Source organism: Amyelois transitella, chromosome 10, assembly GCF_032362555.1.
Source record: "Amyelois transitella isolate CPQ chromosome 10, ilAmyTran1.1, whole genome shotgun sequence".
Taxonomy (NCBI): domain Eukaryota; kingdom Metazoa; phylum Arthropoda; class Insecta; order Lepidoptera; family Pyralidae; genus Amyelois; species Amyelois transitella.
In genome coordinates, this window is record NC_083513.1 from 1,358,778 (window position 1) to 1,375,564 (window position 16,787).

Here is a 16,787-nt window from a genome sequence, read left to right on the forward strand (position 1 = left end):
ACTGATATGGTTTGTCTTGTCAATGTCAACAGTGAAGTAAAAAAAAAACTTTTAACTATCAGTATTTTTTAACTTTAAATTGTAGCTGTGATAAAATTTCTTTTGGGTTGGTTGTAAATAGAAGGAAGAATTCTTGAAATGATTTACTTTACATACTACAAACCACGGTTTTTTGGATGTCTCATTGTAAATAGAAGCAGGGTTGCCAGCATTCGGAATTTCCATAGGAACAAGGCATGGCTTTGGCTCAACCTAGGCAGCATCTAGGCTGGCTAGCGACTTGAAAAAAAAGCAATCCGTTAATTGACGAACAAGTGACGTGACGGTGACAGTGACAGTAGACTAGTTGTTATGATGGCTGGACGTAAAACAGAAACATAACAGAGACGATAAAATAAAATAAATAATTTCGCTGTATTTACCAGGGACTTTGTTTGAAATTAGGGAGTGGTTATTGTTATGTAATCCTTTATCTTCAGACCTTGTATTTATTTAGTTCGTAAGATGAGTTACCTTACTGTCGACCGTCAAGGTTCCTCAGGAAGCAAAACTGAGGAGCCCAGTGAAGCCAGTGATGATATTTTGGAGGTAAACTTTCGTTTTAGATGCACACAGTGCGCATACTAATTATCCTGAATACTATGTCTTTTTACCTTTTTACGATAACATATGCATTTTTAAGTATTTCACAGGCCATTGTTATGAATTTGTTAGGTCAAAATACATCAGTATTTCAGGTTTAATTATGTATAAGAATAGATTCATATCAAGGTAGAAAATACAGGTGGGTAATTGTTATCACCAACATGTGTCATTTAGCTGTGTTCTGAGCCTGTGGTTCACTACTTCACCTCGGTTATTTGTCAATATTACTTGATTTTACAAGAACAACTAATATCCGACCTTAGTTACCTAAGGCTAGACCAGGATTAGGAGGTAATTGTATGCATAAAACTTTCAACTGTACAATGGCTTATACATACATACATAAAATCATGATTATTTCTTTTGCAGGGTAGACAGAGCCAACAATCTCGAAAATACTAATAGGCCACATTTGGTGTTATTTATTTATTATTAAACTTAGATATTTTTACATTACATATTTTTTTTTTTTATTTTATTTTTATCTTTATTAGGGAAACAAACAGTTACATGGTTGCCTATTAATATTATCTTATACTATAGTACATAAACCAATAAAGTTTCCTCTGTTTACTAATACATAGTATCGAAAAGACAAAGAAATCAATATATAGAAATTATTATAGAACCTAAGTGTGTTAAACATAAACATATTTATTATTAATTTCGTGAAAAATTAACCAAAAAGCCAATTGATTAATCTCAGCAATTTTGTGTTTTTAAACTTCTTTTATATGACATTATGGATAAGTTGAACAAATCAAGGTCATTGTAATTGTTATTATAACTATGACAAGCGCGGTACAAGAATGTATTCCGAATGTAATTCGTTTTAGCATATGGAACATGGAAAAGTAATTTAATTCTAGAATTTGGGCGACGGCATTTGAAATAAATATTGCTTACCAAATGTGGAGAGTCAATGTAACTCCGTAAAATTTTAAAAATAAAAATTTGTTCTCTTTCCGTGCGGCGACTAGTCAGCGACGGCAAGGTGTCTGTAATTTTATCATGAGAGCGGGTTTCAAAAAATTTTAGATGTTTCACAAATTTCTCTTGAATTTTTTCTATGGATTCAATGTATATGCTGTACTGTGGGTTCCAAACGATAGACGCATACTCCAATATAGGTCGTACAAAGGCATTATATAAAAGCAATCTCGTTGAACTATAATTAAATTCCCTACTGATACGCAAAACAAAACCCAACATTTTGTAGGCTTTTGTTGTAATAACATTGATATGAGAATTAAAAGACAAGTCATTGTCAAAGAACACACCAAGATCTTTAACCACAGATACTCTACGTATATCAATATTATTAAGATTATATGGATAATTAATAGGTTGGGACTTGCGCGAGAATGTCATAATATTGCACTTTTCTACATTCAATTGTAGAAAGTTGTGGGAACAATAAGAACATAAATTGTTTAAATCATTTTGCAGTAAAACACAGTCATTGGGTGATTTGATAATTCTAAAAATTTTCATGTCATCGGCAAATAAAAGTATATTAGAGTTCTTAAAAATGTTTCCTATGTCATTGATGAATAAATTAAAAAGCAATGGCCCAATATGAGAGCCCTGTGGGACTCCAGATTTAACAGGTACAAATGAAGAACAATGGCCTCTTATTGCAACCGCCTGACAACGATCCCGAAGATAAGACTCGAGCCATCGAAGAAGGTCACCATGTATTCCCGACGCTTCAAGCTTACGAATTAGTAGTGAATGTGGTATTTTGTCAAATGCCTTAGCATAATCAGTGTATACCACATCAACCTGATAACCCTGACTCATACCTGTGCTTACGCGATGAACGAACTCACATAAATTAGTCTCAGTATTTTTCTTAGTAACGAATCCATGCTGCTCCTCAATAATGCCCGGCCTTAAAATCGGAAAAATAGTATCATAAATTATCTTTTCAAACAACAAAGGCAAAATGCTCAGTTTAGATTATATTTAATTAGTCCTTAATTTGATCAACATATGGTCGTCTAGGTCTGCCCACTCTGACCTTTCCCTCCACACTCTCCATGTATATCTGCTTAGTCAACCTGTTATGCTTTCATAAATGTGGCATTCGAGTCTTTTCAAGACTTGGCTCTGGCCACCCCGTAAGGGATTAGGATGTGATAAGGTATATGAATGTATGGTAATAGAAGTATTTAAAACCATAACAGGTTGATAATTCCAAGAGTGTGCTGCTCAAGATAGCCACCTTATATGCAGAGCAGTTGATGAGCGACCTGACTCTGCAAGTGGCTGGCGTCAACTATCCCGCCCACAGACTGATACTATGTGCCAGTAGTGAAGTATTTCAGGTAATTTTTTCTCAATAACTAATGTTAATAATAAAAGTTTAAAGCATTTCAAATTGACTGTTTCTCTTCTTCATCTTGTCTGGTTGCATCCACATCATTGGAGCGGAAACCGGAGTATGACTATGACCATGGATTCTGGATTGGGTGAGTCAGGTTTTTACACGAAGCGACTCTTGTCTGATCTCCGCAACCTTTGCAGGTACATCTAACTCGTATTGGATCCATGGTTACACATCCAGTTGCCTGAATGTGCAGGTTTCCTCACGATGTATTCCCTCACCGTCATTGATAATAAAATGTTATGTTTGATTTACTTTAATGTCCATATTATAAGTGTCTTTATCCTCAGGTTATGTTGATGAACCGGGAATGGAGCGAGTTCCGGGAGAGTCGCATAGTCCTTCAGGAGGACCCTTCCGCTGCCGCTGTCTTCCCACATTTTTTAAAGTGAGTATTTAATTAGGTACCAACTACATAAGCCCCAGGCAAGTCTTTTCTTTACATTTAAGGAAATTGGCACTATTTGGATTTGTGTAGACATTGCTTAACGTTTTCATAGTATCTATGATAATTTTAGCCGACTTCAATAAAAGAGGAGGTTCTCAATTCCACCGTACCTTATTTACACGCTGTTTTTACTTAACGCACATGTTACGAACTTTCATTTTGTCTCGGACGTTTCAAATCATGTTGCAAATGATCTGTGGTCAATAAGAGTATTAATATATACAGGATGACATTTAAAACAACTGCATCCTTTTCAACATAGACTATACCTATGCTTCTGAGCCGTTTGAGCCTATTCTTATTTTAATTAAAAGTCATCATTTTCACATTTAAAACACCCTCAAAAACTACGTCACACGCTTTATTAAAGACCAATACTATAAAAAGAAATTAAAACTAAACATGTAAATAAATGTCTGAAAAAAAAATATTTTTCTAGTATCAAGATCAAGTTAAGTACAGAGTTGTCCAGATCGCTCAGCTGAATGAATTGTGTCGTTGACCCCTGAATCTTACGCGTCGCTTTTTCGCCGGCCGGGGTGATATTACGTATCGTGGATTTTGATACTTTTATTTTATTTTTGTACTTTCTGAAATATGAACCGATATTTTTCTTTTAACGTTTTTAAATATCCTTTAGATGAGTACACTTAACTGTTAAATTTATGCAGTTGAATTAAAAGTCACCCTGTATATAGACGTGATTATATGAATGAATGAAATTATATGAATGAATGAATGATATGTATCTAAGTAGTGATGATGATGATGTAGTATGACGGCCTCTGTGGCGCAGCGGTAGTGCGCTTGTCTGTGTCACCGGAGGTCCCGGGTTCGAATCCCGGCTAGGGCAAGATGAGAAACGAACTTTCTCTGATTGGCCTGGGTCTTGGATGTTTATCCTATATACGTATTTATTATAAAATATAGTATCGTTGAGTTAGTATCTCGTAACACAAGTTTCGAACTTACTTCGAGGCTAACTCAATCTGTGTAATTTGTCCCGTATATATTTATTTATTTATTATTTATTTAGTGATCAAACTTATTGATTGATTAAAAAATCACAACATTTTCGATTTCAGATATTTCTACACAGGCCAAATAAAGATATCTTACCAGACTGTACTTCCAGTGCTCTCTCTAGCAGACAAATATAATGTTAAGGTGAGTGTTCATGGTTGTTTTGTACACAATCAAAAATTAAATAAATTACGAACTATCTGATAAAGGCCGAGAATTGTTACCTGCAGTATAGAAGCTTGCGTAGCATACAATAGTTTTAATTTATTTTTATTTTAATACACAGACAATGTGCATTCGTCCACGATTCAGATTCAAGAGATCTATATTTGTAAATTAACGTCCGATGAAAATGCTGCAGTGTAGTTTGTTCCGCCGCTTCTTCTACACATGCGCTTTGGAAGCGTCAGTAGTTTTAATAAGATTTAAGTTATGTGTGACGTCAATAAGTGTTACCTTGTATTCACAATTTTGAAAATAAATCTTTTTTTTTTTTTAAATCACACAGATTGAGTTAGCCTCGAAGTAAGTTCGAGACTTGTGTAACGAGATACTAACTCAACGATACTATATTTTTATAATGAATACTTATATATAGATAAACATCCAAGACCCAGGCCAATCAGAGAAAGTTCTTTTCTCATCATGCCCTGGCCGGTATTCGAACCCGGGACCCCCGGTGTCACAGACGAGCGTACTACCGCTGCGCCACAGAGGCCGTCAAATCTCTTCTATTCTATTCTTTGTGCCAGGATCTAGTCGCGCTGTGCCTCAGCTTCATGTCGATGCACGTGGCGCAGGCCGCCAAGCGCGGGCAGCTCATCGCCTGGATGCAGTACACGCAGGCGTGCTCCCACGACGACGTGGCCAGGGTGAGTGGACTATAATATAGTACTATGTAGGCATCCCTTGTGGGGTACAAAGAGCCAATGTAGGAAGTATAGGTTACAAAGTTAGTTATTCCTACAGAAGATAGAAGGAGAAAAGAGGAGAGAAATATACAGTTTAAAATTATTGAACGAACATAAAACATAAATATTTTACATACATGCATATGTTCACGTCTATATCTCTTGCGGGGTAGACAGAGCCAATAGTCTTGAAAATACTGAATGGCCACATTCAGCTATTTGGCTTAATGATAGAATTGAGATTCAAATAGTGACAGGTTGCTAGCCCATCGCCTAAAAAAGAATCCCAAGTTTGTAGGTATAGGGATAGGCCCTAAGTCGCCTTTTACGACATCCATGAGAAAGAGATGGAGTGGTCCTATTCTTTTTTGTATTGGTGCCGGGAACCACACGGCACTTCACTGATGTCTCAAATATACGTACATAGTTCCACTTAACACAGATACAGTATACTTACACACACACACACACAAACCTACTCATTCACCAGTCACATACATACTAGTACATGATAATATACATAACTTATTCTTATTTAGTATTATTATTTTATTTTTCTCAAGTTGTTTAATTTATACATGCTCATTTTCTTCTTTGTATTGTACTCACAATATTTTTGACTAGCGACTAACTAAGTATGTAGGAAGTATAGTTACAAAGTTAGTTATTCCTACAGAAGATAGAAGGAGAAAAGAGGAGAGAAATATACAGTTTAAAATTATTGAACGAACATAAAACATAAATATTTTACATACATACATGCATATGGTCACGTCTATATCTCTTGCGGGGTAGACAGAGCCAATAGTCCTGAAAATACTGAATGACCACGTTCAGCTATTTGGCTCAATGATAGAATTGAGATTCAAATAGTGAGCTAGCAACCTGCTAGCTTAGCCATCGCCTAAAAAAGAATCGCAAGTTTGTAAGCCTATCCCTCAGTCGCCTTTTACGACATCCATGGGAAAGAGATGGAGGGGTCCTATTCTTTTTTTTTATTGGTGCCGGGAACCACACGGCATACATACATACATAAAATCAAGTCTTTTTTCGGAGCCTCTGTCTGGCTACATCTTTCAAATTGCCACAATCTCTGCATACCTCTCTGTTCGGCTCTGTAGCCCATGCGGGGTAGACAGAGCCAACGTTCACGTGAAAGGCCATGTTCAGCTGTATTGAAATATTATTTCCGCCTTTGCTCAACGTATTCATAATGTATGTTTCTACTACATTATGTATTTTTTTATGGGCAATAAAGATAATTTGTATTGTATGACCTTATCTGACCTTGCCAACCAGGCCTGCCAGAACTTCGTGAAATGGAACCTGGAGTGGGTGTGGACGGATTCGGAGCTCTCGCAGTTGGAAGGCGAGACGCTGGTGCACCTTCTGCAGCAGAGCGACCTGGTGCTCCACAACGAGATGAGTTTGTATGGGTGAGTTGATTGAAACATACACAATTTGACGTCAACCAATGTTGTGAAACCAAAAGATTTGACAATTATTAAGCGATATGAAGTATCCTATAATAATGAATATTTTTTTTTTTATTTGAACACACATACCCCTCAGGGGTAGGCAGAGACTACATCTTTCCACTCGCCACGATCCCTGCATACTTCTTTCACTTCATCTTAAATAATAAATTTCGCTAAGGAGATGTGTCGATAAAAATAGTTCGTTATCACAATGCGTCTAGTAGATTTAATTATATATTTACTCCTGACGGCCTTTTTGGAGCAGTTATTGGATTCTTGCATCTGAACGAAAAGTTCCCGGGTTCGAACCCCGGTCAGGACATGATGGAAAAAATCTTTTTCTGATTGGCCTGGGTCTTGGATGTTTTTTTTATCTATTATAAAATATAGTATGTATTGTTGAGTTAGTATCTCATAACACAAGTCTCGAACTTACTTCGAGGCTAACTCTTCGTGGTTTATTTGTATTATAAATGGTCAAATTTATAATTTCTTTTTCTTCCTAATTACATTTAATACATACATACATAAAATCACGCCTCTTTCCCGGAGGCAGTAGGCAGAGACTACCTCTTTCCACTTGCCACGATCTCTGCATACTTCCTTCGCTTCATCCACATTCATAACTCTCTTCATGCAAGCTCGGAGGTTTCGGGTACTTTTGACCTTACCCTTCTTCCTAATTATTCCTGTATATACTACTAATGTGTCAGGTTCGTGGTGAGGTGGCTGGAAATCCAGCGCGGCCGGCTGAACAGCTTGGAGCTGAGTGAGGCTGAGACGAAGGCGCACTGGGAGTCGCTGCTGATTGCTGTGTTTAGTCACGTCAGGTATGTTAGTACCTGGGCGACCGAGCGGTGTTCGGTGGAAGTTAGTAAATAAAATAAAAAAACATTAAAATAAACAAAAAAAGAAATTAAAGAGAAAAAATATACGGCACCAATAGAAAAAGAATATGACGACCCCATCTCTTTCCCATGGATGTCGTAAAAAGCGACTAAGGTATGTATTGGGCCTATAAACTTGGGAATCCCTTTTTTAGGTGACGGGCTAGCAACCTGTCACTATTTGAATCTCAACTCTATATTAAGCCAAACAGTTGAATGTGGCCTATTAGTCTTTCTAAGACTGTTGCCTCGGTCGACTCCGTAAGGATATATGTATGTACATACATACATACATATGATAACGTCTATATCCCTAGCGGGATAGACAGAGCCATATATAAATGTATGTATGTTATATATACAATTTTTGATGCTTGAATTAAATTAAGCTAGTGTTTAATACTAACCCTTTCGGAGCTAGCAAGGCACGCGCGACGCCGTTTTTATCGCGCGACAAAACTATCGCTGTCCCGTTTCAAGTCACAATGAAAAAGCGAAACAGCGCTATTATTTCGCGGGGGCTGATCATATCGTCACAAAATACATATGTATGTGTAATTTCAGATTCCCAATGATGTGTCCGAAGCAACTAGCCAAGCTATTGTTACAACCATTGACACAGGAACACAAGGAGTTCTTCATGGAGCGGATGGCCATAGCTATGAGCTACCAGTCGGGTAAGTCTTTGTACCACAGACATAGATATGGCTAGACCGTGTGAGCAGACAAATGAAAAACAGACGATAACGCTACAATTCATGTTTTGGAATACTTAAATTATTAACCTTTTATTAATTTAGAAAGATATTTATAATTTATTAATGTTATTAGTTATACCGTGTGGTTTCCAGAACTTTAGAATAGGACTACTCCGTCTCATTCCCACGGATATCTTTAAAGGCGACTAAGGGAATGGCTAATAAACTTGAGTCACTATTTGAATTTCAATTCCATTATTAGGTAAGTAACACGGCTGAACGTGATCTTTTAGTCTTCTTAAGACTGTTGGTTTTGTCTACCCCGCAAGGGATATAGACGTGACTATATGTATAGGCATAGCCAACAGTATCTTTTTTAATGATGGAATTGGAATTTTTAATGGTGATAGGTTGCTCGTCATCACTTATAAGGAATCCCATGTTTATAAGCTTATCCCTTAGTCGCCTTTAACGATATCCGTGTGAAAGATATGGAGTGGTTCTATTCTTTTATCTATTATTTCCGGGAACCAGACGGTTAAAGAAAAGATTTGTATGTTTCCAACGAATAAACTCAAAAACTACTGGACTTTCTTTCACGAAATTCGCATATTTTTTTCTGGAATTTCCCACGGGCATGAAGTCCCGCGCAAAACCTAATCGTCGCGATAAACATCCCAAGGTCAATACGAACGGCTCTCGGAGATCCAGCAGACGGAGGCCGGGCGGATGCTGTTCACGCCGCGGCTGTACACGGAGGACACGTGGGGCTCCGTGCTGGCGGTGGAGCACTTCCACTCGCTGGCCAGCTACCACACGCGCACGTTCATGTTCTCGAGCCGGCGCTGCGCCGCGGAGCACGGCGGCGAGCGCGCCTCCGAGTGGTCGCTGGACCTCTACCCCAAGGGCGTCTGGTTCAGGAAGAGCTTGCTCATCGTGTGGGCGGGCACTTATGATGTGAGTGTTCTAAAATTTGTTTATTACCTACGTCTTGTTTTTTAATGAGAATTTTTGTTTTTTTTTTTTTGTTTAATTTCAATTTGGAACAGAGAACTGTTCGAAAATTAATCTGTTCTAAAAGCGAGCTCTTAGAATAGATTTATTTTTGAAATTGGATACATGTGTGTGTATGTGTATGCTGGGTAGAAGGAGTGCGGAACAAACTACACTGCAGCATTTTCGCCGGTCGTCAATTTACAAATATATGAATGCACATTGTCTACATTTTCATTTTCAATACGAATATTTCGCCACAAAAATATAGATAAAATAGTGATTTTACTTGTAATGCTGGAATGTTGAACAACAAAAACATATTATGACCTAAAGTAGAGCACGCACGCATATGTCACAACAGGCAAACACGCGACGCTATCAGCCAATAACAGCAAAGAGTCTAAATCGCGCAAACGACGATTTCACGGATTGGATGCCATCGCGAACAGAAGTGTCCGCTATTGGGTTGCTATTATGAGCGACAAAGCATGAGACGTTTTGTTTTTGGGTTTAAATGTTAGTTTAGATTCTAGCTCGACCGCGAATCATTGAAATCTTCGATATCGAGATTCAGCAGGCGCGCTGCGATAGGCTGGTTACTTGTGACGTTTTGAAATGTCACCATAGACTCTTCGCTGCTATTGGTTGAGCGCGTCGTTATCTCATTTTGATTGGCCGATGTCATGTGACGTTAGTGTTAGTGGCCACTTCTCGGCAGGTCCCCGAAGTGGTCCTGCGCACCGTTCGCATCTCCATCACGTGTCAGAACCCGCCGGAGACTGAGACTGACCAATACGGCGGCGAGTACGAGCCTGATGTCAGGGTCAAGGTGAGAACCTCACTTTTTTCATGTTTCTTACATCCTATCCTACTACTATTATAAAGGCGAAAGTTTGTATGGATGTTTGTTACTCTTTCACGCAAAAACTACTGAACCGATTACCATGAAATTTGGTATGTAGGTAGCTGAAGACCCAGAATAACACATAGGCTACTTTTTATCCCAGAGTTCCCGCGGGATTGATAGGGTTTCCATGCGGACGAAGTCGCGGGCGGCCTCTAGTACATACATATGGTCAAGTCTATATCCCTTGCGGGGTAGACAGAGCCAACAGTCTTGAAAAGACTGAATGGCCACGTTCAGCTATTTGGCTTAATGATAGAATTGAGATTCAACTATTGACAGGTTGCTAGCCCGTCGCCCTAAAAAAGAATCCCAAGTTTGGAAGCTTATCCCTTAATCGCCTTTTACGACATCCATGGGAAAGAGATGGAGTGGTCCTATTCTTTTTTGTGTTGGTGCCGGGAGCCACACGGCACGGTAAATTTTTCGTCCTACTGAAATAAGTCTATAGGGTATGCCTTTGACCATGGATCCTGGATTGGGTGAGTCAGGTTTTCACACGAAGCAACTCCCGTCTGACCTCCCCAACTTTTACAGGGGAACCGTACCTGTATTGGATCGTGGTTACACATCTAGACAGGTTTCCTCATGATGTTTTCCTTCACTGAAAGAACATTGGTTAGCACTCAAACTTTTTTAATGTTTAATGTGTTGTTTTTTTAATCTATATTAAAATTAATTATAAATTGATATAGTATCGACGCAAGAGTTACAGTCTCCGACACAAAAGTTGCAGTCTCCTACAGGAAAGTTACGTCTCCCTTATAATGTTAGTTACCTACCCTAAAGTTACAGTATCCGATACAAAAGTTACAGTTTCCATAAAATAACAAGACTCGCTCATTAAAGTGACAGTCTCCGACACAGAAGTTACATTTTCTGACACAAAACTTATCGACGACTACGACGCAAAGTTTAGTCTCCCTGATAAAATTACAGTCTTCGAGTTAAAGTTACAGCCTTTGATGTGAAATGATGATGAAATGTTTTTACTGTTTTATAATATTTATTTTCGAATCCATTTCCACTTTTCACGACCGTTTTGCTTTAGGTACATCTTCAGCAAGATTCTACGTACTACTCTGTCAAGAAAGTAGCAGGAAAAGATCAATAATACACAAACTGTTTGTTATTCATCCAAATTTATTTTATCACCTTCAAAATATGCTCCTTTAGAAACGATACACTTACGCCAACGAATAATCCAATCATCAAAACATTTTTTAAACGCTGTTTCCGGAATTGAGGTCAGTTCTCGCCGCGAATTCTCTTTTATGTCTTCTACCGATTGAAAACGGGTGCCACGAAGTGGTAATTTGAGTTTAGGAAAAAGAAAAAAGTCGGCTGGAGCCATATCTGGTGAATATGGTGGTTGCTCGATGGTATTTGTTGAGTGTTTGGTTAAAATTCGTTCACAATGATGGCCTTGTGCGAAGGTGCATTATCATGGTGCAAAATCCAAGAATTTTCTTTCCACAAATCTGGCCTTTTTCGTCGGATTTGCTCTCTTAAACGCCGCATAACACTCAAATAATATTCCTTATTTACCGTTTGACCTTCCGGCAAGAATTCCGAGTGCACAACACCGCGATAGTCAAAGAAAACAGTCAACATGACTTTGACTTTTGAACGACTTTGGCGTGGTTTTTTCGGTTTCGGTTCAGTTGGAAGGCGCCACTCCGAAGCTTGTTGACTAGTTTGCATGTCAAACTCGTAAACCCACGTCTCGTCACCAGTAACAATGCGTTTCATGAATGTTGGGTCGGAATTGACTCGTTCTAGCATGTCCTCAGCGACTCTCATGCGATTGAGTTTTTGAAAAAAATTCAGGTCTTTTGGGACTAGCCGAGCGGCAACATGTTTCATACCCAAATTATTAGTTAAAATGGTACGGATCGACTCGTGAGATACAGAAAGTTCGGTGGCTATCTCTCTCAAAGTTGAATGAGGATTTTCAGTCACTATTTCCTTCACTTTTGCGATGTTAACTTCAGTTGCAGACGTTGATGGCCTACCAGAGCGAGGCAAATCTTCCATCACATCTCGACCGCTTTTGAACGCTTTGTACCACTCATAAGCACGAGTTTTTGATAAAGTCGATTCACCGTAAGCCTTCTGTAACATTTTCAGTGACTCCGAACACGATATTCCATTGGCAATGCAAAATTTAAGACAAACTCTTTGTTCGATGTTTTTATCCATTATGAAATTAGCAATACACACTAGATATGATATAACTAAAAATAGCACTGTATTTAATGTAAACAACAGATGCAACTCAAACTCCGCGCCAAAATGGAAAACAGTTGTGCCAATCTAACAACAACAAAAAAAACAAAAATTTGAATTTGGAACCATAAATAAATAATCCATTCCCGATACTTTTCTGACTGAATGTATGTATATATAGTCAATGTTCTAAAATATTATTAATTGTATATATTTAATTTTTAGATCGGCATCCTGGTGTGGGGCGTCCAGAAAGGCGTCGAACACGTTTCCAACGTCGTGGAAAGGGTGCACCGGTTTTCGGCTCAAAATAGGTAGGTATGATTCTCAAATAAAAACTTTTTTCTTAACTTATATATAAATATTTTTTGTAAAAAGAGAACTGGCTCCAATCGATATACTCCTTTTTTGGAGTGGGTTAAATTTCTAAAGTAAGTAAAAAAAAAAACAGTTTCCTGAATTCGGTACAGCGTAATGCGAAATGATCGTGGACAAAAATACAAACAGGTTTAACTGAGAATCACAAATTTTTTTGGAGGTAGTTTTAAAATATGGCTTCCTATAAAGGTTTTAAAAATTTTAACCGACTTCAAGGATATCGATTGGAGATGGTTCTCTCTTAGATTTCTTATTCATATAATGACTATACACGTCATTATATGAATAAGAAATCTTGCGGGGTGGACAGAGTCAACAAAAGTCTTGAAAAGACTGAATGGCCACGTTCAGTTAATTTGGTTTTAAGATAGAATTGAGATTCAAATAGTGACAGGTTGCTAGCCCATCGTCTAAAAGAAGAATCCCAAGTATGTATATAAGCCTACCCCTTAGTCGCCTTTTACAACATCCATGGGAAAGAGATGGAGCGGTCCTATTCTTTTTTCTATTGGTGCCGGGAACCACACGGTTCTCTGTTCAGGAAAGTTATTTGTAGAAAAAAAGAATACCAAAATGATATTTGCGTACTTACGTACAGGGTGTTGAACATAGACGGCGCGATCGACTTCGACGAGCTGAACACGCCGCTGTACTCGCCCGCCGCCGCGCCGCCCGACGCGCCGCCGCGCCCGCACAAGGGCCCCGGGTAAGTATTTATTTATTTATTTAAATACACATAACAAATCCTACTACTATTATAAAGGCGAAAGTTTGTATGGATGTTTGTTACTCTTTCACGCAAAAACTACTGAACCGATTACCATGAAATTTGGTATGTAGGTAGCTGAAGACCCAGAATAACACATAGGCTACTTTTTATCCCAGAGTTCCCGCGGGATTGATAGGGTTTCCATGCGGACGAAGTCGCGGGCGGCCTCTAGTTGTAGTATAAACCATTTGCGTCATCACATCACAAAAACATTGGCAACCTGGCTTGAAGATGCATCAAATAGCACACAAACCAGGAAGCTAAAGAAAAATCCATTTTACTCAAAGGAAAAACAAACCCAAAGTGAAACAAATAAAAAAAAAAATTAAAAAAAAAGCAAATTGTAGTAAAAATATACATAGTAGTAAAATTATAAGGTTACGATCTACACTACAATTCAAAAACACGCACATATTGTACGCACTACCATGTGTTTTTTAAACGCGTTGGCACGCGCGACGCCGTTTTTATCGCGCCAACTATCGAATTATCGATTATTCGCTTTTTAAATCATTAATACTTAAACTATTTTTTTTCCCCTTTTTTTTACTTCAGGCGATGTCAAAAATGCACGGAACCATGTGATATTCCTGAACCACGACATTTGTTGGGGCCGAACAAAGACCAATTGAAAGTAAGTCATTTGTTGTATTGTGAAGTTACTTGACTATTTGAATTTTGTACAAGTTTGACAATTTTCGATTTCGACACAGGGGCAGTGTCAGTGCGCTTGTCTATGGCATAGTAGGTCCCCGGGTTTAAACCCCGGTTATGTCATGATGAGAAACGAACTATTTCTGACTGGTCTGGGTCTTGGATACATACATAAAACACACGCCTCAATTACATTCAAATAGTGACAGGTTGCTAGTCCATCACCTAAAAGAAGAATCCAAAGTTATATGGTTCCCAAGATTATAAGGTATCCCTACGCTGCCTTTTACGACATCCATGGGAAACAGATGAAGTGGCCCTATTCTTTTTTTATTGATGCCGTAAACCACAACGGCACGGCAAGTACCAACAGATATTTTTTTTTTTTTTATAAAATTTTGTATCGCTACAATTTTCAGATACAAGTGGTCATAGTGCCTCTGACAGAATACTGCCACGTTGGCCCGCCCGACTCGCACCTCGGATGACATCCACAGCCGCTTGTTTATAATAGATACAAGTATGAAATGACCTTGATGGCACAAGACGACTGAAACTATGTAATTTTAAACTTTTTCTGGAAACAAAATTTTTTTCTTAAGAAACTTATTTTGTTATTTTTGGAACTAGTAATTCAATCGATTTTTTATTTTTTAATGTCAATTTAAAAGGTTAATACGTTTTACAATTAAGTAACGTTGGTAAAAAAGTGATAGTACGTCGACTTAACAATTTTTTTAATAATCACTAATATTATATCCAGGTACACAATAAATTATATCCAGGTACTGTCACATTGTAAGTATTCACTCTCTTTAAAGTATTTATCACTAAGAATTTTCCGCGAAGGCGGTCCTCTGACCTCGATGCATTGTGGCAGAGGGTGCATCATACAAAAATGAGAGGACAGAAGTATTTTCTGAAGTACATATTCTAAACTAAATATTTTTTTGAGGTTGTTGTGTGTAATGAAGGTTATTTCATTCGTTCGTATATATTCTAAAATCTTTTTGAAACATAATCCTACTATCATTATGTGAGAACTAAGTTTTGGTCGACGAATAATGTGTCTTGTTTTTCTTTGAACCGATTTTTCACTTTTAGAATTTTAATCGAACTGGAAAACAAACTACTTATAAATAAAAAATAACATAATGAAAACATGTCCTCGGAGGATGAAAACAATTCATTTCTATTTCTTTTAAATAAGGTCAATTAGAAGAGACAGGTTTTTTTCTATTCGTGTAGAATTGTAGTTGATTTAATTATTGTAATACCTTATTGATGTATTTAGGAAGAGATGATCAATCAAAAAATCATAACTGCTGTTTCCTAAAAAAGCAGGCAGATATTGTCTTTTGTCAGATCATAAGGCTAAGATAAAATGATAACTGAAAAATCGACCCTTAGAATAAAGATACGTACAAATAATATGGCAATACTGTTAGAAATATAGCTTGCTTTAAACATTTATTACCAAAATATGTTTTATTTCTTCATTAGAATAAAAATTCTTTGAAAACTGCCCTTATTTTACTGATAGGATTAAAAGAAGGATTAATATAAATTTTGAATTTGACCTAAAAGTGTTGTATAGGTTTAGAGTTTTTATTACCTCCTCATTGTATAAAATCGCTTGACGACTGTGTATAATTATATCCGCTCACTTAAAGTGTTAATTAGAATGTAGTTTTGTTGTGAAATTTGTTATACATACAAAATCTGATTGTTTTTGAAGTACATTTTGTTTTTATTTTAGCTCGTCTATTTTCATGAATGTCTCTTCAATCAATGTTTTTTTAAAGTGATTTTTAGCTTATGCTAGTACATTATACGATGTGATATAAGAGGCGTTCATAGAGTTAGTTTTTTTTGCCCGGCAGATAAATTGACCTATGCGCAGTGCACATTTACAGATGTCAATTGATATACTAGTATAAGTATCTCATCTTTGTTATCTTTAACTACTTAATGACAATATAACATAATCGTCAAATCGGAGTGCATATCCTATAAAAAATATGGCAATTTGAAAATTTCGTAGTCTTTGTTCTTCTCATAAATTTTCATATGTGTAACAATATTTATGCCAAAAATCCTTATGCGAAATTGTTTGGTATTCAATTCAGGCCCGTCGGATTTTCCCGCAGTATTTGAATACTGGGAATTCTATTTTGTAGCACGATGTCTACCATCTTCATTCGCTGATAAATTTGCAATATTTGATATTCTATTGTGCAATATTTATCTTTTGTATTTTGCTGTGTGCTTTATGGTTGAGATGTGTATTCTATGACGTTCCAATAAAGTTGAAATTGTCAATGTTACTTGTGCTTTTTTATTTGAGCTAATATACCTTTGGTACAATTATTTGCCGA

At 37.3% G+C, this 16,787-nt stretch overlaps 1 protein-coding gene across 1 annotated transcript; it reads left to right on the plus strand.

Annotated features, from left to right (window-relative positions):
* The first annotated feature begins 318 nt into the window (after nucleotides 1-318).
* On the plus strand, nucleotides 319-16,736 carry LOC106136789 (BTB/POZ domain-containing protein 17). Its single transcript, XM_060946093.1, has 14 exons — nucleotides 319-588; nucleotides 2,835-2,975; nucleotides 3,325-3,422; nucleotides 4,568-4,649; nucleotides 5,258-5,377; nucleotides 6,716-6,852; nucleotides 7,608-7,724; nucleotides 8,346-8,458; nucleotides 9,162-9,436; nucleotides 10,194-10,304; nucleotides 12,834-12,922; nucleotides 13,585-13,692; nucleotides 14,311-14,389; nucleotides 14,829-16,736. Exons 1-14 carry the CDS (start codon nucleotides 505-507, stop codon nucleotides 14,895-14,897), a joined length of 1,623 nt encoding a protein of 540 aa, XP_060802076.1. The 5' UTR covers nucleotides 319-504; the 3' UTR covers nucleotides 14,898-16,736.
* The last annotated feature ends 51 nt before the right edge of the window (nucleotides 16,737-16,787 follow it).

What these genes read in the sequence shown, in the direction of transcription:
- LOC106136789 (XM_060946093.1), top strand. Translation starts at nt 505, where the DNA reads ATGAGTTACCTTACTGTCGACCGTCAAGGTTCCTCAGGAAGCAAAACT. An exon ending in TGTGGGCGGGCACTTATGAT is followed by an intron (nt 9,437 to 10,193) that starts GTGAGTGTTCTA and finishes ACTTCTCGGCAG; the next exon opens with GTCCCCGAAGTGGTCCTGCG. An exon ending in CGAACAAAGACCAATTGAAA is followed by an intron (nt 14,390 to 14,828) that starts GTAAGTCATTTG and finishes TACAATTTTCAG; the next exon opens with ATACAAGTGGTCATAGTGCC.